The 16452-nt window shown below is 37.6% G+C and overlaps 2 protein-coding genes and 1 long non-coding RNA gene across 8 annotated transcripts in view; 2 read left to right on the plus strand and 1 right to left on the minus strand.

The window, feature by feature from the left end:
- Hs3st-A (Heparan sulfate 3-O sulfotransferase-A) overlaps positions 1 to 11279 on the minus strand; it is a 638465-nt gene extending 627186 nt beyond the window's left edge. For 3 of the 5 annotated variants that reach the window (XM_067776610.1, XM_067776609.1, XM_067776608.1), the window contains exon 1: positions 10096 to 11279. The gene's annotated coding sequence lies outside the window, so the exon portion shown is untranslated. The remainder of the gene's footprint in view (positions 1 to 10095) is intronic. The other 2 variants (XM_067776611.1, XM_067776612.1) reach the window with 2 other exon arrangements.
- Positions 1258 to 1469, plus strand: LOC137245636 (uncharacterized). Its single transcript, XR_010951368.1, has 2 exons — positions 1258 to 1392; positions 1428 to 1469. It is a non-coding gene; the product is annotated as an uncharacterized lncRNA (long non-coding RNA).
- LOC137245635 (uncharacterized) lies at positions 2666 to 6875 on the plus strand. 2 transcript variants are annotated; one of them, XM_067776614.1, is made up of 4 exons: positions 2666 to 2797; positions 2868 to 2915; positions 3028 to 3131; positions 3194 to 6875. In XM_067776614.1, exon 4 carries the CDS (start codon positions 3827 to 3829, stop codon positions 4916 to 4918), a length of 1092 nt encoding a protein of 363 aa, XP_067632715.1. In that variant the 5' UTR covers positions 2666 to 2797; positions 2868 to 2915; positions 3028 to 3131; positions 3194 to 3826; the 3' UTR covers positions 4919 to 6875. The 2 variants fall into 2 exon arrangements, with proteins under 2 accessions (XP_067632715.1, XP_067632714.1); XM_067776613.1 differs by having other exon boundaries at positions 3041 to 3131.
- Positions 11280 to 16452: the final 5173 nt, after the last annotated feature.

The following is a 16452-nucleotide window of genomic DNA, read 5'->3' on the forward strand; positions in this document are numbered from 1 at the left end:
GGCGGGTTCCGATAGAAACGCTTTCTTGACCGGAGCGTCATCTTTCATTCGCATAATATGGCCTAGCCAGCGCAGCCGCTGCGTTTTAATTCGCTGGACTATGTTGATGTCTGCGTATAGCTCGTACAGCTCATTGTTAAATCTTCTTCGGTATTTGCCATCGCCAACGCGTAGAGTTCCATAAATCTTTCGAAGAACTTCTCTCTCGAACACTCACAGAGCCGATTCATCTGCTGTTGTCATGGTTCATGCTTCTGCCCCATTTATCAGGATGGGTACGATAAGTGACTTGTCGAGTATGATTTTGGTTTGCCGAGAGAGGATTTTACTTTTCAATTGCCTCCTAGTTCAAAGTAGCATTTTTTGGCAAGAGTGATTCTTCGCTGTATTTCATTTGCATAACAAAAACTAAAAATAATTCTTCAAGTAGGTTTGCACTCAATTAAGAACACTACCCTAAGATAATTGTCTATTACTTTTTTAGCCGAGTCGGAATTCACAACAGACCTTTTTTTCATTTTGCAGCTACAACAAGAAGGTGCTGGAACTTTAAGCAAGTAATTCTAATAAATCTGTGAAAAAAAGAGGAGAACTTTTCGTAGATCGACTTAGCCGATTTAATTATAATGCCCAAAACAAGTAAATATGTATAATAAAATATTTAGAACCATCTGAAATCCATCAAGCCGAGTGAGAATATCTCAAGCGGGCAGTTTGTATTTGAATTTCGCAGTTGCAAGTTAAAAAATACCTAATTGTACGCATAAAGTTTAAATTAGCAAGTCCAAAAAACTAAAAACAACAGGAACAACATGAAATCCTTTTTTGGGTTAACATTTTTAGCATTAATTGCGCTTGTAGCAGCTAACAGTACTGCTAGTCATCATTTATTATTGGGTACACGCTACCCAATGGACCGTCATTTAGTACGTGAGGTAGCGTATTCTAAATCGGGATTTATGCGCTGGAAAACGGGGGATTATACTTATGCACAAAAGGTTTGTAAATTAATGAAATTGCTTATGAACTGTGAAAAAGGTGGATTAAAATTAACATTTCTGATTTTCTTTTTCATATTTTGTTTAATAGAATATACCAAATCCTCCTACAATTACGCGTGTAGAAGTGATGGATCAATACACAAATGGAAAAGGTGGATATGCTACATTGACAAGCGGTGGACCCGGTTTTACTTTTATTCAGCTACATTTCAGAAGTCAATTTTGGCGTGGTTATAATTTTATTATCGACATTTATGGACGATAGTACAATTTTGTTCCCGCAAATATCGTAAACAGCAAATAAAATAAATTTTATATTCAAAAGTTCACAATACAGGCAATCTTTAAATATTCCTATAACTTACGTTTGTCAATTTTAATGAGTTAAATAGTTATAGACCAAAACAGAAACACTGAATTAAGCAGCAAACATACAGACCAATGGTAGGGCTGCGGGAATAGATATCTGACAGCTCAAGTTTGAATCTCAGCTCGATTGGAATATAATTTCTAATTTAAAGATATATAGACATCTGATGAGATGAGAATGGAAATATGTATATGTATGCCAGCATATTAAATTATTTTAAGTTTTTCTGAGTTCGCATTAGAATTTCACATTTTTATAAGATGAACGGAAGGTACTCATTCTGAGCAGACGTGTTTTGTTTACTCACGATATTGTGTTGAAGCTTTCGTTTGGCGTTTGATTAGCGAAGACGTGTTTATTTTTAAACCTGTTTTTCACAAATTTCCTACACAAGTGTATTAAAAACCAGTCTTTGCTATGTGAAAACTGAAAAAATGGCCCTCGGGCCACCAAATCTCGGGGATAGTAGGTTTGCACCGCTTGCCTTAGATCCCCAACCAAAAAGAAAAAAAAAAAACAATGTATTCCCCTATAGTATATCCGAAACTACCAGACATTAAAAAAGAAAACCCTAAATTTCTTACAATTCGTGCTATTGGCACAAACAAATCCTTTGCTAAATACTCGGTTTTTGCTGTACGTAAAGCATTGGAATCAATCAGTAAGGAAATTCTTTCGATGTCGGAACTAAGGGACGGCAATCTTTTGCTTTTAGTAAAAAGTCAGCAAATACCCGACAAATTTTTATCAGCGAAAAAGCTCCCTGGTGTGTGTCAAATAGAAATGAGTTATCATGAAAATTTAAACAGTTCAAAAGGAACTATTTATGCTCCCTACTTAAACTGTGTGGAAGATAAAGAAATCATAGAAAATATGAAATCACAAGGTGTTGTTTCCGTGTACAAATTTACAAAAACAATCGACAACGAAACCAAGCCCACTGGAGTTGTACTCCTTACTTTCAACCTCTACAAGCTTCCTGAGCAAGTTGAGGTATCTTGGAGGAGCGCAAAATTTAGCCATGTTATCCTAACTCTATGAGGTGTAAAACCTATCAACTTTTTGGACATACAACCAAACGCTGCACTAATTCTCCAGCCTGTCAAACTTGTAGCCTACCTCCTCACACTCCTCCATGTTCACGCACTTTATGCGTAAACTGCTCAGGTAATCATCCATTCTCTTCTAACGCATTTCCTAAGTACACGTAGGTGTGCAAACGATACATCGATGTTTTTAAAACATCAGTAGTATCGGATGAAAATTCGATGTTTAACATCGATGTTTCAAAATTACTCAATATCGAAAAATTGACGATACATCTGTGTCAACTTTGACGATGTTTTGAACATCCACATCTCTAAGTTACATTTATTGACGCCATTCTTTTTCTTTTGTTAAGTTGCTGCAAACTGATGTAAAACGGGTAAGTTATTAATAATAATTGTTTTAAATTATGATTGAATTCTAATGAATATTTTATACTAAATAAATAGGTGAACATCTTAATAGAAAGTACAGTATAGTCAGTGCAAAGGCGTGAGGTAAATATGTAGATCGTAAAGTAGTATCCCGGGCTTTTTGGAATAATGTTATTATATGGATAACACTTAATTTTTACATCGCCTTGGAAAACCTTTGATAACAGCGTAATAGTTTTTATTTTCAGCTACTTTGACCAACATTGCTTTTATTTAATAATGGGCTGCTTTTTGATTACTTTTAAAAGGAAGTTGCTTGGTCTGCTATCATTTTAATTTGTAATTATTAATATTAAGTTAAAAGAAATTGCACATTTTTAATAACTTCTATTTTCCACCAGCTTCTTGCCGAAATCAATATGCCGAACAAAAGAAAGGTGTGGCTATTTTAAAAAGATAAGTGCCAACTCCGCAAAGTGTCTATTGTGCAGCAAAACTCTAAGGACTTCCGGCAATACATCAAATTTACATTGTCACTTAGATAAAATCCACGGACATGAATTGACCGAGGAGTCGGAAGAAGATTCGGTGCCCACTTCAAAGCAAACAAAAATTCGTGATTTCTCCGTCGAAAATCAAGACTATGAATGCGAAGCACAGGAGCCAAGCTGTTCTACGACATCTACATCTTTGAGTGCAGTAAGTCTTCCATCTGAAAATGCTATAGATATAGAGTTTGTGTAATCCACCGTAAGTTCTATGTTTCAAAGAATGAAAAGCATTACTTGCAAAGATGGGGAGCGCTATTAAAAAATATCCGAAGCAATATTTGACTTTATTGTGCTTGATAACAAACCATTTTCAGTGGTTGATGGCAAAGGCTTCTTACAGCTCATGAAACAAATTGTGCCACTCTACAAGGTCCCCAGTAGGGAGACTTTTAAAGCACGAATAGACGAGAAACACATGGTAGTGTCAAGCACATTTAAGCAGTCGCTGAAAAAAATTTATTATTATTCTCTCACTTATGATATATGGACCGAAACTATGCAAACAAAGTCATTTGTTGGTGTCACTATACATTTCTTGGAAAAGGCAAAACAAGTAAGTGGAACGATCGGGATTTTTGGGTTAACAGAAAGTCATACAATGGAATACCTAAAATGGAGTTGACAGAAATATTTAATGAGTGGGAAATATGCGTTGCTGAAAATTACGTGACTATAAGTAAAGTTATACCACTCGTTAACTGTGTTCGAGACGTTCTTCGTACTAAAAATCCTAAACATAATTGCACTATTCAACTGAGACATGAGCTTGAGCAGCAGATAAATAAAAGATTTAATCGGTTAGAACATCACTATATTCTTGCATTGGCTACAGTGCTGGATCCGAAGTTTAAAACATTACATCTGCAAGATACCTTGGCTAAATGTGCAGCAATTAATACTTTGAATGCCTTCATACAACACTTAGACGTTACAGTAAGACCTTATAATGACACCTTAGATCAAAGTGACTCCCAATGTCATGAACCGCGAAAGTTTGACATATTGGAGTACCACAACCGCTTAGCTCTTCAAAACTTAAAACGAAACATCGATGTATCGATATTGCTCCTCAAAATTTGCATCCCTAAGTACACGCAGTCAAAAGTAATACTGAAAATCAAATGCCAAAATAAATGTACAATGCGAGAAGCACTTAAAATTTACAAACAACAAACAGCCACAATACTCAACTCATCTTTCGCTAATATCGTGAGAGTACAGCAAAACAACAACGAAAATATTGCTACGAAAACCCTTCCCTCTTTACCCCAACACATATCAAACACACAGCCAACGTCACCTTTACCAAATTCTTCTTTGAACATTCAATCACATGCACACACCAATTCAATCAACTCCACAACAGAAAATAACAACCAACAAGTAAATAACCCCCAAAAACCAATTGCCGACTCACTCTATATTACTTCCAACAATTTTTCCAAAAACACCTCACTTTGCAAAAAAATAACAATCCACAAGAAAATTACCAACAACCTAACTTATCATCTGAAACAAATTGAATCACCTTCGATTCTTTATCACAAACATTCTTCAATACACCTCTACACTTAGATTCCACTCTCTCTCTCAAATTCTTGCACAAGCCCAAAACTTCCAAACTCAAAAAATCCCACAAACTTCAACAGCAGCCACTGCTGTCACATCAGTAAACAATACAAACCCAAATTACACACATCATAATAATGATATACAATGTATGTCAGATGATGACCCACAATAGTTTAACTAATAATTGCCACAAAAAACCTCCCATGTTCAAAATCTTGCAATGGAACATGAAAGGTTTTTACAACAACTATACTGTGTTAGAACTTTTAACAAAAAGAGCAATCCCCAAGCTTTATTGCTCTCCAGGAAACTCACTTAGCTGTTGGTAAAACCGCACCTGTTCCTAAACAATACCAAAGTTTTTTTCATAATCTACCCATTAACAAACAGAATAAACAAGGTATTGCAGTTCTAGTTCGAAAGAACGTTGCGCACAAGCAAATCCTTATAAACTCAAACATTTCCGTCCTTGCAATAGAAATTTCTCTTAGCTTTAAGTTTACTATTATATCTTTGTACATACCCCCGCATCAAAACTTCACTCGATGCGAATTAACCAACATAATAAATTGTGTCCCGAACCCCGTAATAATGCTTGGAGATTTCAATGCGTGGAGTCCCCTCTGGGGCTCACATTTCGGAAAATCTTGCAGTACTAAACGACAATAAACCTACACACTTCTCCACGCACAACTCATTTACTAACATAGATTTAACAATATGTTCTACAAATATAGCTCCAAAATTATCCACCCACACACTAGATGAGATATTCGGCTGCGATCATTACCCGGTCATTACCGTGCTGCAGCATAATTCACGCAACACTACACCCGCCTGCTCCAGATCTTTTGGGCAGAATTTAAAAGAGATAGATCTGACATTAAATTAGCTAACTATAAAAAAGCGAATGCCTTATTCAGGAAAAAATCAAAACTAGCAAAAAGAGACGCTTTAAATAAATTCTCTGAAAAAATTGACCACAGAACAAATACAAAGAAGGCTTGGGCAGATATCAGAAAGCTCTCCGGCTCTTACAACCAAACAAATATTCCTCTCGTTAATAGCCCTAGCGGTCCCATACTTCACTCAAAAGACATAGCCAATCACTTTTCCGCAGTTTGGTCGAATTATTCATCTGACACAAACTTTGATTCTTCTTTTATATCAGCAAAGAAAGAATGCATAAACAAAATTAATAACTACAGCAATATAGTTGCGGAATCCGCTGACTTTAAAATCGACCCCACCGAGTTAGAATCCGCTCTCGCTACTATGGCTGGTAAAACTCCAGATGCTGATAGAATTTCTTATCCGACGCTCCAGCATCTTCCAAGTAGTTTAAAACTAAGAATAGAACAATTATATAACAACATTTTATTGAAGGGAATTTATCCACAAGCTTGGAAGAACGCAATAATAGTGCCTATACCCAAAATCGACTAACATTTCGACAGAAGTCCTAGGTTATAGACCGATCTCGTTTTTATGCTGTCTTGGTAAACTATTGGAAAAAATAATGGCGAAACGCATATCCTGGTACGATTCAAAACACAACCTTATAAGCTCGCAGCAAATCGCATTCAAACAAGGCCAAGGCACTACCGAGGGCTTACTCCTGTTCGATAATTATATTTTTTCCGCACTTTCCAACAGCAATCATGTTTCGTGTTTAAGCCTCGACTTCGAGAAAGCTTTTGACCGAGTAGGTATACATGTAGTTCTTCGTGATATAGAAAAATGGAACATGAGTACAGCGATACTTACCTTTGTAAAAAATTTTCTTGTAAACCGCAAGTTCAAAACCAAAGTAAATTCACACTATCTGAAATGTACAATTTACACAATGGCATACCTCAACGATCTCCCTTGTCAATAGTGTTGTTTAGTATTGCATTTAACGAAGTAAGCAACATTATTGTTAAATATTAAAACATTTCATATATTTGCTATGCCGATGATGTTCTGCTCTTTACAAAAATAAACCATTTAAACGTATCAAAAAAACCTTTTCTCGATATCCTTTCTGATATCTCAAACTGGTCTAGAAGTTCAGGCTCAAATATTAATATAGACAAATGCAGTACTCTTCATATTTGGCGTAAGCACAAATGTAGTAATATAAGTCTTAGTTATAATAATGTAAATATCACAAATGCAAATAGTCTTAAATTTTTGGGTATTATCTTTGACAAAAGATACACCTTTAAAGACCACTGTTTTTACCTAAGAAAGCAGCTCGCTGCCAGGTTAAACATTATCAAGTATCTAACCTCAAAACACTGCCTTCAACATCTCCACCATGGTTAATGTTACAAAAGCCTTTATCCTATCGAAGATAGATTATGGTCTTCCAATATATGGACACTGTGCAAAGAGCAACATAAAGCATCTCTACGCACCTTACCACTTAGCCGTCTGTCGGAGCATCAGAGCATTTCCAAGGTCACCCACCAGATTTGTACTTGCGGAGGCTGGCTTACCTACGATCGAAGAGAGAACTGAGCTTAACACCACAAAACTTATATCAAAACTCTTTCTTTGTAACAACATCGTACTCTACCAAACGGTTATTGCCGAAATTAATCGCAATCGTCCTCTTAGGTGAAAGTCAGTAATATCCAGATGCATAGAATACGCGAAAGAGCTTGGAATCAACGACCAGGTACTAAACCAAAATGATACATTTTCACCATGGTCTCTGAATAAGTCATCCTTTATCTTAGAACTTAGTAAATATGCAAAAGAGACAACTAGTTCAACCGTTTACCAAAAACTGTTTGCCGAAACTCTATCTCACTTCCTCCCAGTTTGGCGTACCATATTCACCTATGGTTCCAAGACTGGTGACTACACTTCGTTTGCAGTAGTCAAATCCTGTGGTGAAACCTTAGTGGCAGGCCATCTACCTCACTTTTCTTCCATCTACACAGCGGAAGCTGTAGCGATCTTAAAAGCAATCGATCTTGCTCAAAGCCTCTTTTCTAAAACAATAATATGCATGGACAGCATGTCAACTATAATGTTTATTCTAAACACCTCGAACAAAAACTACTTCATATCCTGCATCCGAAATAAGCTATTCGAAAACTCGAATACAATAAAAGTTATGTGGGTCCCTGGATATAGGGAAATCAGAGGAAATGAGCTTGCGGACCAGCGAGCCAAATTAGCTGGAAGAGAGCCATTGACCACCTTTCAATTTATTGAAAAAAGGGATTTATATAAGTACTTGGTGGCACAACAGAGAAAAACACAAACAGCTGACTGGAAATCTATTCAACACCACTACACACAATTTAATGATAATAGAAGCAAACCAGAATACCCGCCTTTATGTAGGTGCAACGACATCAGAGCACCTCCCCTGTTGGCTGTCTGCAAATTGGTTTGCAGGATGTAACAAAATAGAGATTCGCCTCTCTCATTGTGGTGCGCATTTGCATCAGCGCTTATGACCAGTCGCCCTTTGCGCCCTTCGTCCTGTATTAGCCTCTTGCGCTACATCGGCGGAAACCCCTACTTATTCTTCTTCTCAACGGCCATCACTGAGAGGTCCTCAGTAGTGTAATTAGGCAGCATATAGGAATGAAGCTCGCATCCTTTCTTCCGTTTCGTGTTGTAAACGGCAAATCCGCGCGATCTGAGCCCAGTAATATTTCCTCTTCATGAGAGCCACGGCTCCTGAAATGAACACCCCTCAAGAGTTTGGAGGAGTTTGCCACTTCAATGTGTTGGAGGTTTATCTGTAAGACTCGCAGCACCATTGGGCTGTTTGCCCCCCTCCAGAACCTTTGTAGTAACGTTTTCATCTTCCTCTTGCCCTTTTGGTTTAAGGCTTTCGGTGCCCTCTTCAGCCTCTCCCACTTCTTAAAAATTACAGTTGTTATTCTCGGGACTTCTTTTATCGGGTCGTAAATGCTGTACTGTAATGCCTCTGTACTACTCGCAGCACCATTTGGCTGTTGGTCCTCTTCTAAAACCTTCGTGGTGACGTCCGCGTCCTCCGTCTGTCCCTTTTCTCTCAGGCTTTTGAGGTCCTTTTCGACTTTGCACACTTTTAGCGTGTTGAGATTGTTATCCTCGGAACTTCTTGTCCTGAATGGCATGTGAATTTTGCCTGTACCCCAGGACATTTGACCAAGCTGCATGCACAATATATCCTCCGCCTGCTTCTTTATTTGGAAGATGTAGAACTGACCTTCCTCCGTAGGCCGAGATACAGGAAGTACCTCCCAATCTTCTGTCGGTATATTCGGATTCTGATTCTGCAGAAGTCGCAGTGTATCCTCCGACTTCATCACTCATGGTATCCATACTTAAATTTTTTGTACCGTGATACCATTGTACCACCCCCCGAATTAAAGGTTGGAAAGGGTTTACTTGGTTGTTCCCACATCATCTGGAGCATTAAGCTAATATGGGCTTCACGTAGACGCGCACTCGTACCTGAAGTAATGCGAAACACGGTTCCAGGTACGGGCACTTGCGCGGACCGTGGGAGGTTAGGTGTTAGTGGGAAGCCCTTCATGGAAGAAGGGAGTCCTACACTCGGAGAGTCTCGCAGTGAGGCTTAAATGTACTGGTTAGTGCATAAAGTATTTTCTCCCACCATGAAACTAAAAAAGCGCAAAATGTCAAGAAAGATACATTGTACTTCAGCATGAAAAAAAATGTTTGACATCACAAAGGCAGCGGAGCTTTGCCCAAAGTGAAAACTCAAAAAGAAACACAACCAAAAATCATTTCTGACGCATAACTTTAAATAACGAAAGAAATCTAGAAGGATGAGAAAATGTAGCGTATGCTGTCAAACCAGGCATGTGGTGAGGGGCTACAAAAGCGTAGTTCGTTGTTGTTAACAAGTTTGACATTAACTTTGCAGCAACAAAAAAAAAGCGCCTAAAAGCCTGCACTGACATTCGCTCTGGTATGCCTGCAACCATGCATATGATGCCACTAACAAACGTAGATACCTAATTTTTTATAGCACGAGCAGGGGAGTGCTTGGTTTTTTCTAGAGGTTGAAAAGAGATTCACACTTTCAAAAGGTAATTTCGGCATCAGAGTTTTTATATTTTTTCTTATTTGCTTTGTTGTGCCACTTCTTTTTTTGATTTTGCTGTAAGGCAAATTTTTTTAAAAGCATATTCTCTTCAACCTTTTCTATTCTTACTCACCTGTGTCGAATTAAAAGCGTTTTATTGTGTCTCTCTCATGTAGCCTCGCTCGCGCACTCACACAAACATACTTATATGCACATACACACGGGCAGCTAAGAAATAACTCTTTTTTTTTTCTCAACAGGCATTGGGAAATTTAAACCACATTTTTTTACGTTTTTTTATTCTTCACGCATTGCAATTATTCTTTTTATGCTTTTGTTTTCATACACAATTTCGTATGTTCACTCGCATTGGTCGCGCGTCGCACGTCGTTTCACATGTAAACTGACCTAGTTTGTCTTCTATTTTTGCGTGTGCAAGTTTTTTAAAAAAGTTATCTCAATCAGCGCTATGCATACTTCTATGTGCCACTTGAAGCGCCGCGCGTTCAGGACATCAAAAGCGAGGTCTAATATGTGGGTAGCAGTGGCGTTGTCGCTTGCAACGAATTTGGTGGTCCAATTTTTGCTCTGTTACTTTATAGCACAAGGCGCCTAAGTTTATGCTATGGCTCACTGAGTTTAAGGGTCGTTTTCGCAGTTTTCTTTATATGAGTTCTGAATTTTTTGACTTCAGCACAGTATAAAATTTTTTTCGTCTTTCACATATTTACTTTATTACGCTTTGCGCTTAGAAAATGTTCAAATTTAACATTTCAACTTTGTTTTCATTGCACAGCTTTCGCTTTCTTTTTCATTCGCAATTGCTGCGCATAGTACGGTTGTAGAAGTTTATTTTTCTATGTATATGTGAGCATGTGTGCGGGCGCGCTTTTTCTTTAACTATATATTTTATTTTACACTGTTGCCTCTCCTGGCATGCACCTCCCTCAATATTTGTGAATCACCTTGGATTTAACGCGCGTTTTGAAAGGACTTTTCGCTTTTTGTTTCGCTTTTATTCTTAAATTACCTTTATATTCCTTTATCCTTTAGCATAATTCATTTCTGAATGACCTTAAAAATTCGCACAAACACTGAAAACAAAATGAGAGATGGAATAGTTTCCGAAAAATTTTGATTACTTTACAGAGTAAGTTTATATGGTTTCGATTCTTGCATACTTTAAGGCGCTTATACAAATATTATTCATATTATATGCTATTGGATTTTTTCTCTATTATAATTAGCACTACAAAAGAATTATAAAAAGATCTCAACAACTTGTCGTGGCACGAAACGCGTTTGAACCGCCATCAACCGCTCGTCACGGATATTCACACATTTCTGAAAAGTATGCGAACTGCTCGAGAGCGCAACAGTAAGCTTGACGTGAGTATCAACAATCGGTCTGAGTTAAATTTTCAGCGACTGGGCAAAGAACTCAAAGCATTTTTAAGGTGCTCTCTGTTGAGCGTTTGTTGTCGTTTACACTCATTTATCTCAATACTCACTTTGCTTTTATATTTAGTAAAAACAAAAACCAACCCTTACATTAAATGTTGACTTTAGCCGCAAGCACAGAAGTTTCTGCACAGGTGTGAAAGTAAATAAATGAAAGGAAGACAACAAAATAAAAAATCAAGACAAGCAGCCGTCGTTTAAAGTGAGCCGTCTGTATTAACACAAGCCTCATTAACTGAAGCGTACACTGGTTTATGTGACAGGTCTTTTAATTATAGGCACACACAGAGCCATAGAGAGAAAATCCGTATCCGAGTCTTAAAAATGAGCCCCCCTAAAAAATTTCTTCATAAATTATGATTGACGGATTAAATCAAAAAAAAAAAAAAGATGACTATACTAAGAGCTGAAAAGCTGAAGCTCGGCCTGAATTCTCTTCGGAGGTATATCGCGTCTTGTATTTTTTTTTTTAATTATTTGGTAACATTTTAGCAAGTTTCTGATAAATAAGTGATGGTGAATATAAATTTTAATTGTTCGATATTGTAGGTTCGGATATGACAGAGTGGCTTTTCTTGCTTTATTCGATGTAAAAAGTGTGTACCCAACGTGTTCTTGAACACACGGGTATTATAACGTTGATTGCATAACGGTAGTACGTAATGACACAAAGGATTCGAAAAAGATATACACATCGATATATCAAAATTATCAGTATCGAGGATAATATAGGTTTAACCATTTATATATCTTTACAAAATTTGGTATTCTGACTTATCTGGGCGCAGAAAAGAGCTGTATGGAAAATGAGCGAGTTGCATGGAGTTATCACTATTTCAATATGGAACATTTTAATTTTTAAAACTGGAAACTGAAAACTGGATTTGAGTTAATTACCAAAGACCGATAAACTGATGGGACTTGTATTTTGTATTTGTATTTTATATTCTTTATTTGCTTATAAATACGTACAATTTTCCAAGTAGTACAATATAAAAAAATAACAAATTCAAATAAGAAAATAGTTAATGACATTAAATGCTAATTATTAAAGCAGTGGAAATGTCATTTCCTTTAAATATAATTACAAATGCTTGTGGGGCGCATAATAATCACAAGATATAATTGCTACAATCCCTAGTTAAAGTAAAGACCAGAGAATAACTATTTTAAATAAAAGCAAGTAAGGAAGGTTAAGTTCGGGTGTAACCGAACATTACATACTCAGTTGAGAGCTATGGTGACAACATAAGGGAAAATAACCATGTAGGAAAATGAACCGAGGGAAACCGTGGAATATGTTTGTACGATATGGATATCAAATGAAAGACATTAAAGAGTATTTTATGAGGGAGTGGGCCATAGTTCTATAGGTGGTCGCCATTTAGGGATATCGCCATAAAGGTGGATCAGGGTTGACTTTAGTATTTGTTTGTACAATGTGGGTAACAAAAAAAAACGGTGCTAATGAGTATTTTAAAAGGGAGTGATAGTTAGTTCCATAGGTGGACTCGGTTTAGAGATATCGCCATAAACGTGAACCAGGTGACCCTATAATTTGTTTGTACGATATGGGTATCAAATTAAAGGTATTAATGAGGGTTTTAAAAGGGAGTGGTGGTAGTTGTATAGGTGGTCGCCTTTTCGAAATATCGCCATAGAGGTGGACCAGGGGTGACTCTAGAATGCGTTTGTACAATATGGGTATCAAACGAAATGTGTTAATGAGTATTTTAAAAGGCAGTGGGCCTTAGTTCTATAGGTGGACTCCTTTTCAAGATATCGCCATAAAGGTGGACCAGGGATGACTCTAGAATATGTTTGTACGATATGGGTATCAAATGAAAGGTGTTAATGAGTATTTTAAAAGGGCGTGGGCCTTAGTTCTATAGGTGGACGCCGTTTCGAGATATCGCCATAAAGATGGACCAGCGATGACCCTAGAATTTGTTTGTACAATATGGGTATCAAAAAAAAAGGTGCTAATGAGTATTTTAAAAGGGAGTGATAGTTAGTTCCATAGGTGGACTCGGTTTAGAGATATCGCCATAAACGTGAACCAGGTGACCCTATAATTTGTTTGTACGATATGGGTATCAAATTAAAGGTATTAATGAGGGTTTTAAAAGGGAGTGGTGGTAGTTGTATAGGTGGTCGCCTTTTCGAAATATCGCCATAGAGGTGGACCAGGGGTGACTCTACAATGCGTTAGTACAATATGGGTATCAAAGGAAACGTATTAATGAGTATTTTAAAAGAGAGTGGGCCTTAGTTCTATAGGTGGACGCCGTTTCGAAATATCGCCATAAAGGTGGACCAGGGGTGACTCTAGGATGTGTTTGTACGATATGGGTATCAAATTAAAGGTATTAATGAGGGTTTTAAAAGGGAGTGGTGGTAGTTGTATAGGTGGTCGCCTTTTCGAAATATCGCCATAGAGGTGGACCAGGGGTGACTCTAGAATGCGTTTGTACAATATGGGTATCAAACGAAATGTGTTAATGAGTATTTTAAAAGGCAGTGGGCCTTAGTTCTATAGGTGGACTCCTTTTCAAGATATCGCCATAAAGGTGGACCAGGGATGACTCTAGAATATGTTTGTACGATATGGGTATCAAATGAAAGGTGTTAATGAGTATTTTAAAAGGGCGTGGGCCTTAGTTCTATAGGTGGACGCCTTTTCGAGATATCGCCATAAAGGTGGACCAGGGATGACTCTAGAATATGTTTGTACGATATGGGTATCAAATGAAAGGTGTTAATGAGTATTTTAAAAGGGCGTGGGCCTTAGTTCTATAGGTGGACGCCTTTTCGAGATATCGCTATAAAGGTGGACCAGGGGTGACTCTAGGATGTGTTTGTACGATATGGGTATCAAATTAAAGGTATTAATGAGGGTTTTAAAAGGGAGTGGTGGTAGTTGTATAGGTGGTCGCCTTTTCGAAATATCGCCATAGAGGTGGACCAGGGGTGACTCTACAATGCGTTAGTACAATATGGGTATCAAAGGAAACGTATTAATGAGTATTTTAAAAGGGAGTGGACCTTAGTTCTATAGGTGGTCGCCTTTTAGAGATATCGCCATAAAGGTGGACCAGGGGTGACTCTACAATGCGTTAGTACAATATGGGTATTAAAGGAAACGTATTAATGAGTATTTTAAAAGAGAGTGGGCCTTAGTTCTATAGGTGGACGCCGTTTCGAAATATCGCCATAAAGGTGGACCAGGGGTGACTCTAGGATGTGTTTGTACGATATGGGTATCAAATTAAAGGTATTAATGAGGGTTTTAAAAGGGAGTGGTGGTTGTTGTATAGGTGGTCGCCTTTTCGAGATATCGCCATAAAGGTGGACCAGGGGTGACTCTAGAATGCGTTTGTACGATATGGGTATCAAATTAAAGGTGTTAATCAGTATTTTAAAAGGGAGTAATCCTTAGTTCCATAGGTGGACGCCGTTTCGAGATATCGCCATAAAGGTGGACCAGGGGTGACCCTAGAATTTGTTTGTACAATATGGGCATCAAACGAAAGGTGTTAATGAGTATTTTAAAAGGGAGGGGACCTTAGTTCTATAGGTGGACGCCGTTTTGAAATATCGACATAAAGGTGGACCAGGGGTGACCCTAGAAAGTGTTTGTACGATATGGGTATCAAATTAAAGGTATTAATGAGGGTTTTAAAAGGGAGTGTTGGTTGTTGTATAGGTGGTCGCATTTTCGAGATATCGCCATAAAGGTGGACCAGGGGTGACTCTAGAATTTGTTTGTACAATATGGGTACCAAAAGAAAGGTAGTAATGAGAATTTTAAAAGGGAGTAATCCTTAGTTCCATAGGTGGACGCCGTTTCGAGATATCGCCATAAAGGTAGGCCAGGGGTGACTCTAGAATTCGTTTGTGCAATATGGGTATCAAACGAAAGGAGTTAATGAGTATTTTAAAAGAGAGTGGGCCTTAGTTCTATAGGTGGACGCCTTTTCGATGTATCGCAATAAAGGTGGACCAGGGATAACTTTAGAATATGTTTGTACGATATGGATATCAAATGAAAGGTGTTAATGAGTATTTTAAAAGGGCGTGGGGCTTAGTTCTATAGGTGGACGCTTTTCGAGATATCGCTATAAAGGTGGACCAGGGCTGACTTTAGAATGAGTTTGTACGATATGGGTATCAAATTAAAGGTATTAAAGAGAGTTTTAAAAGGGAGTGGTGGTAGTTGTATATGTGAAGGCGTTTTCCAGATATCGCCAAATTGTGGACCAGGGTGACCCAGAACATCATCTGTTGGATAATTTATTTATATATGTAATACCTGCCAAGATTTTAAGGGTTTTTTATTTCGCCCTGCAGAACTTTTTCATTTTCTTCTACTTAACATGGTAGGTGTTACAACCATTTTATAAAGTTTTTTCTAAAGTTATATTCCGCGTCAATAAAACAATCCAATTACCTTACCATGTTTCATCCCTTTTTTCGTATTTGGTATAGAATTATGGCATTTTTTTCATTTTTCGTAATTTTCGATATCGAAAAAGTGGGCGTGGTCATAGTCGGTAGTTCGTTCATTTTTCATACCAAGATAAAGTGAGTTCAAGTAAGCACGTGAACTAAGTTCATTAAAGATATGTCGATTTTTGCTCAAGTTATCGTGTTAACGGCCATGCGGAAGGACAGACGGATGACTGTGTATAAAAACTGGGCGCGGCATCAACTTATTTCGCCCATTTTCACAGAAAAGAGTTAACGTCATAAAATCTATGCCCCTACCAAATTTCAAAAGGATTGGTTAATTTTTGTTCGACCTATGGCGTTAAAAGTATCCTAGACAAATTAAATGAAAAAGGGCGGAGCCACGCCCATTTTGAAATTTTCTTTTATTTTTGTATTTTGTTGCACCATATCATTACTGGAGTTGAATGTTGACATAAGCCGTGTTTTTTAACACGCGTATATGCGTTTACGCTTAAACTTTATATTGACTGCTAAGGGACAAACTATAAATACACCTCTGAAATTGCTGCGCATAAAT

The sequence above is a fragment of the Eurosta solidaginis genome, chromosome 3 (genome assembly GCF_040869045.1).
Source record: "Eurosta solidaginis isolate ZX-2024a chromosome 3, ASM4086904v1, whole genome shotgun sequence".
NCBI classification, from domain to species: domain Eukaryota; kingdom Metazoa; phylum Arthropoda; class Insecta; order Diptera; family Tephritidae; genus Eurosta; species Eurosta solidaginis.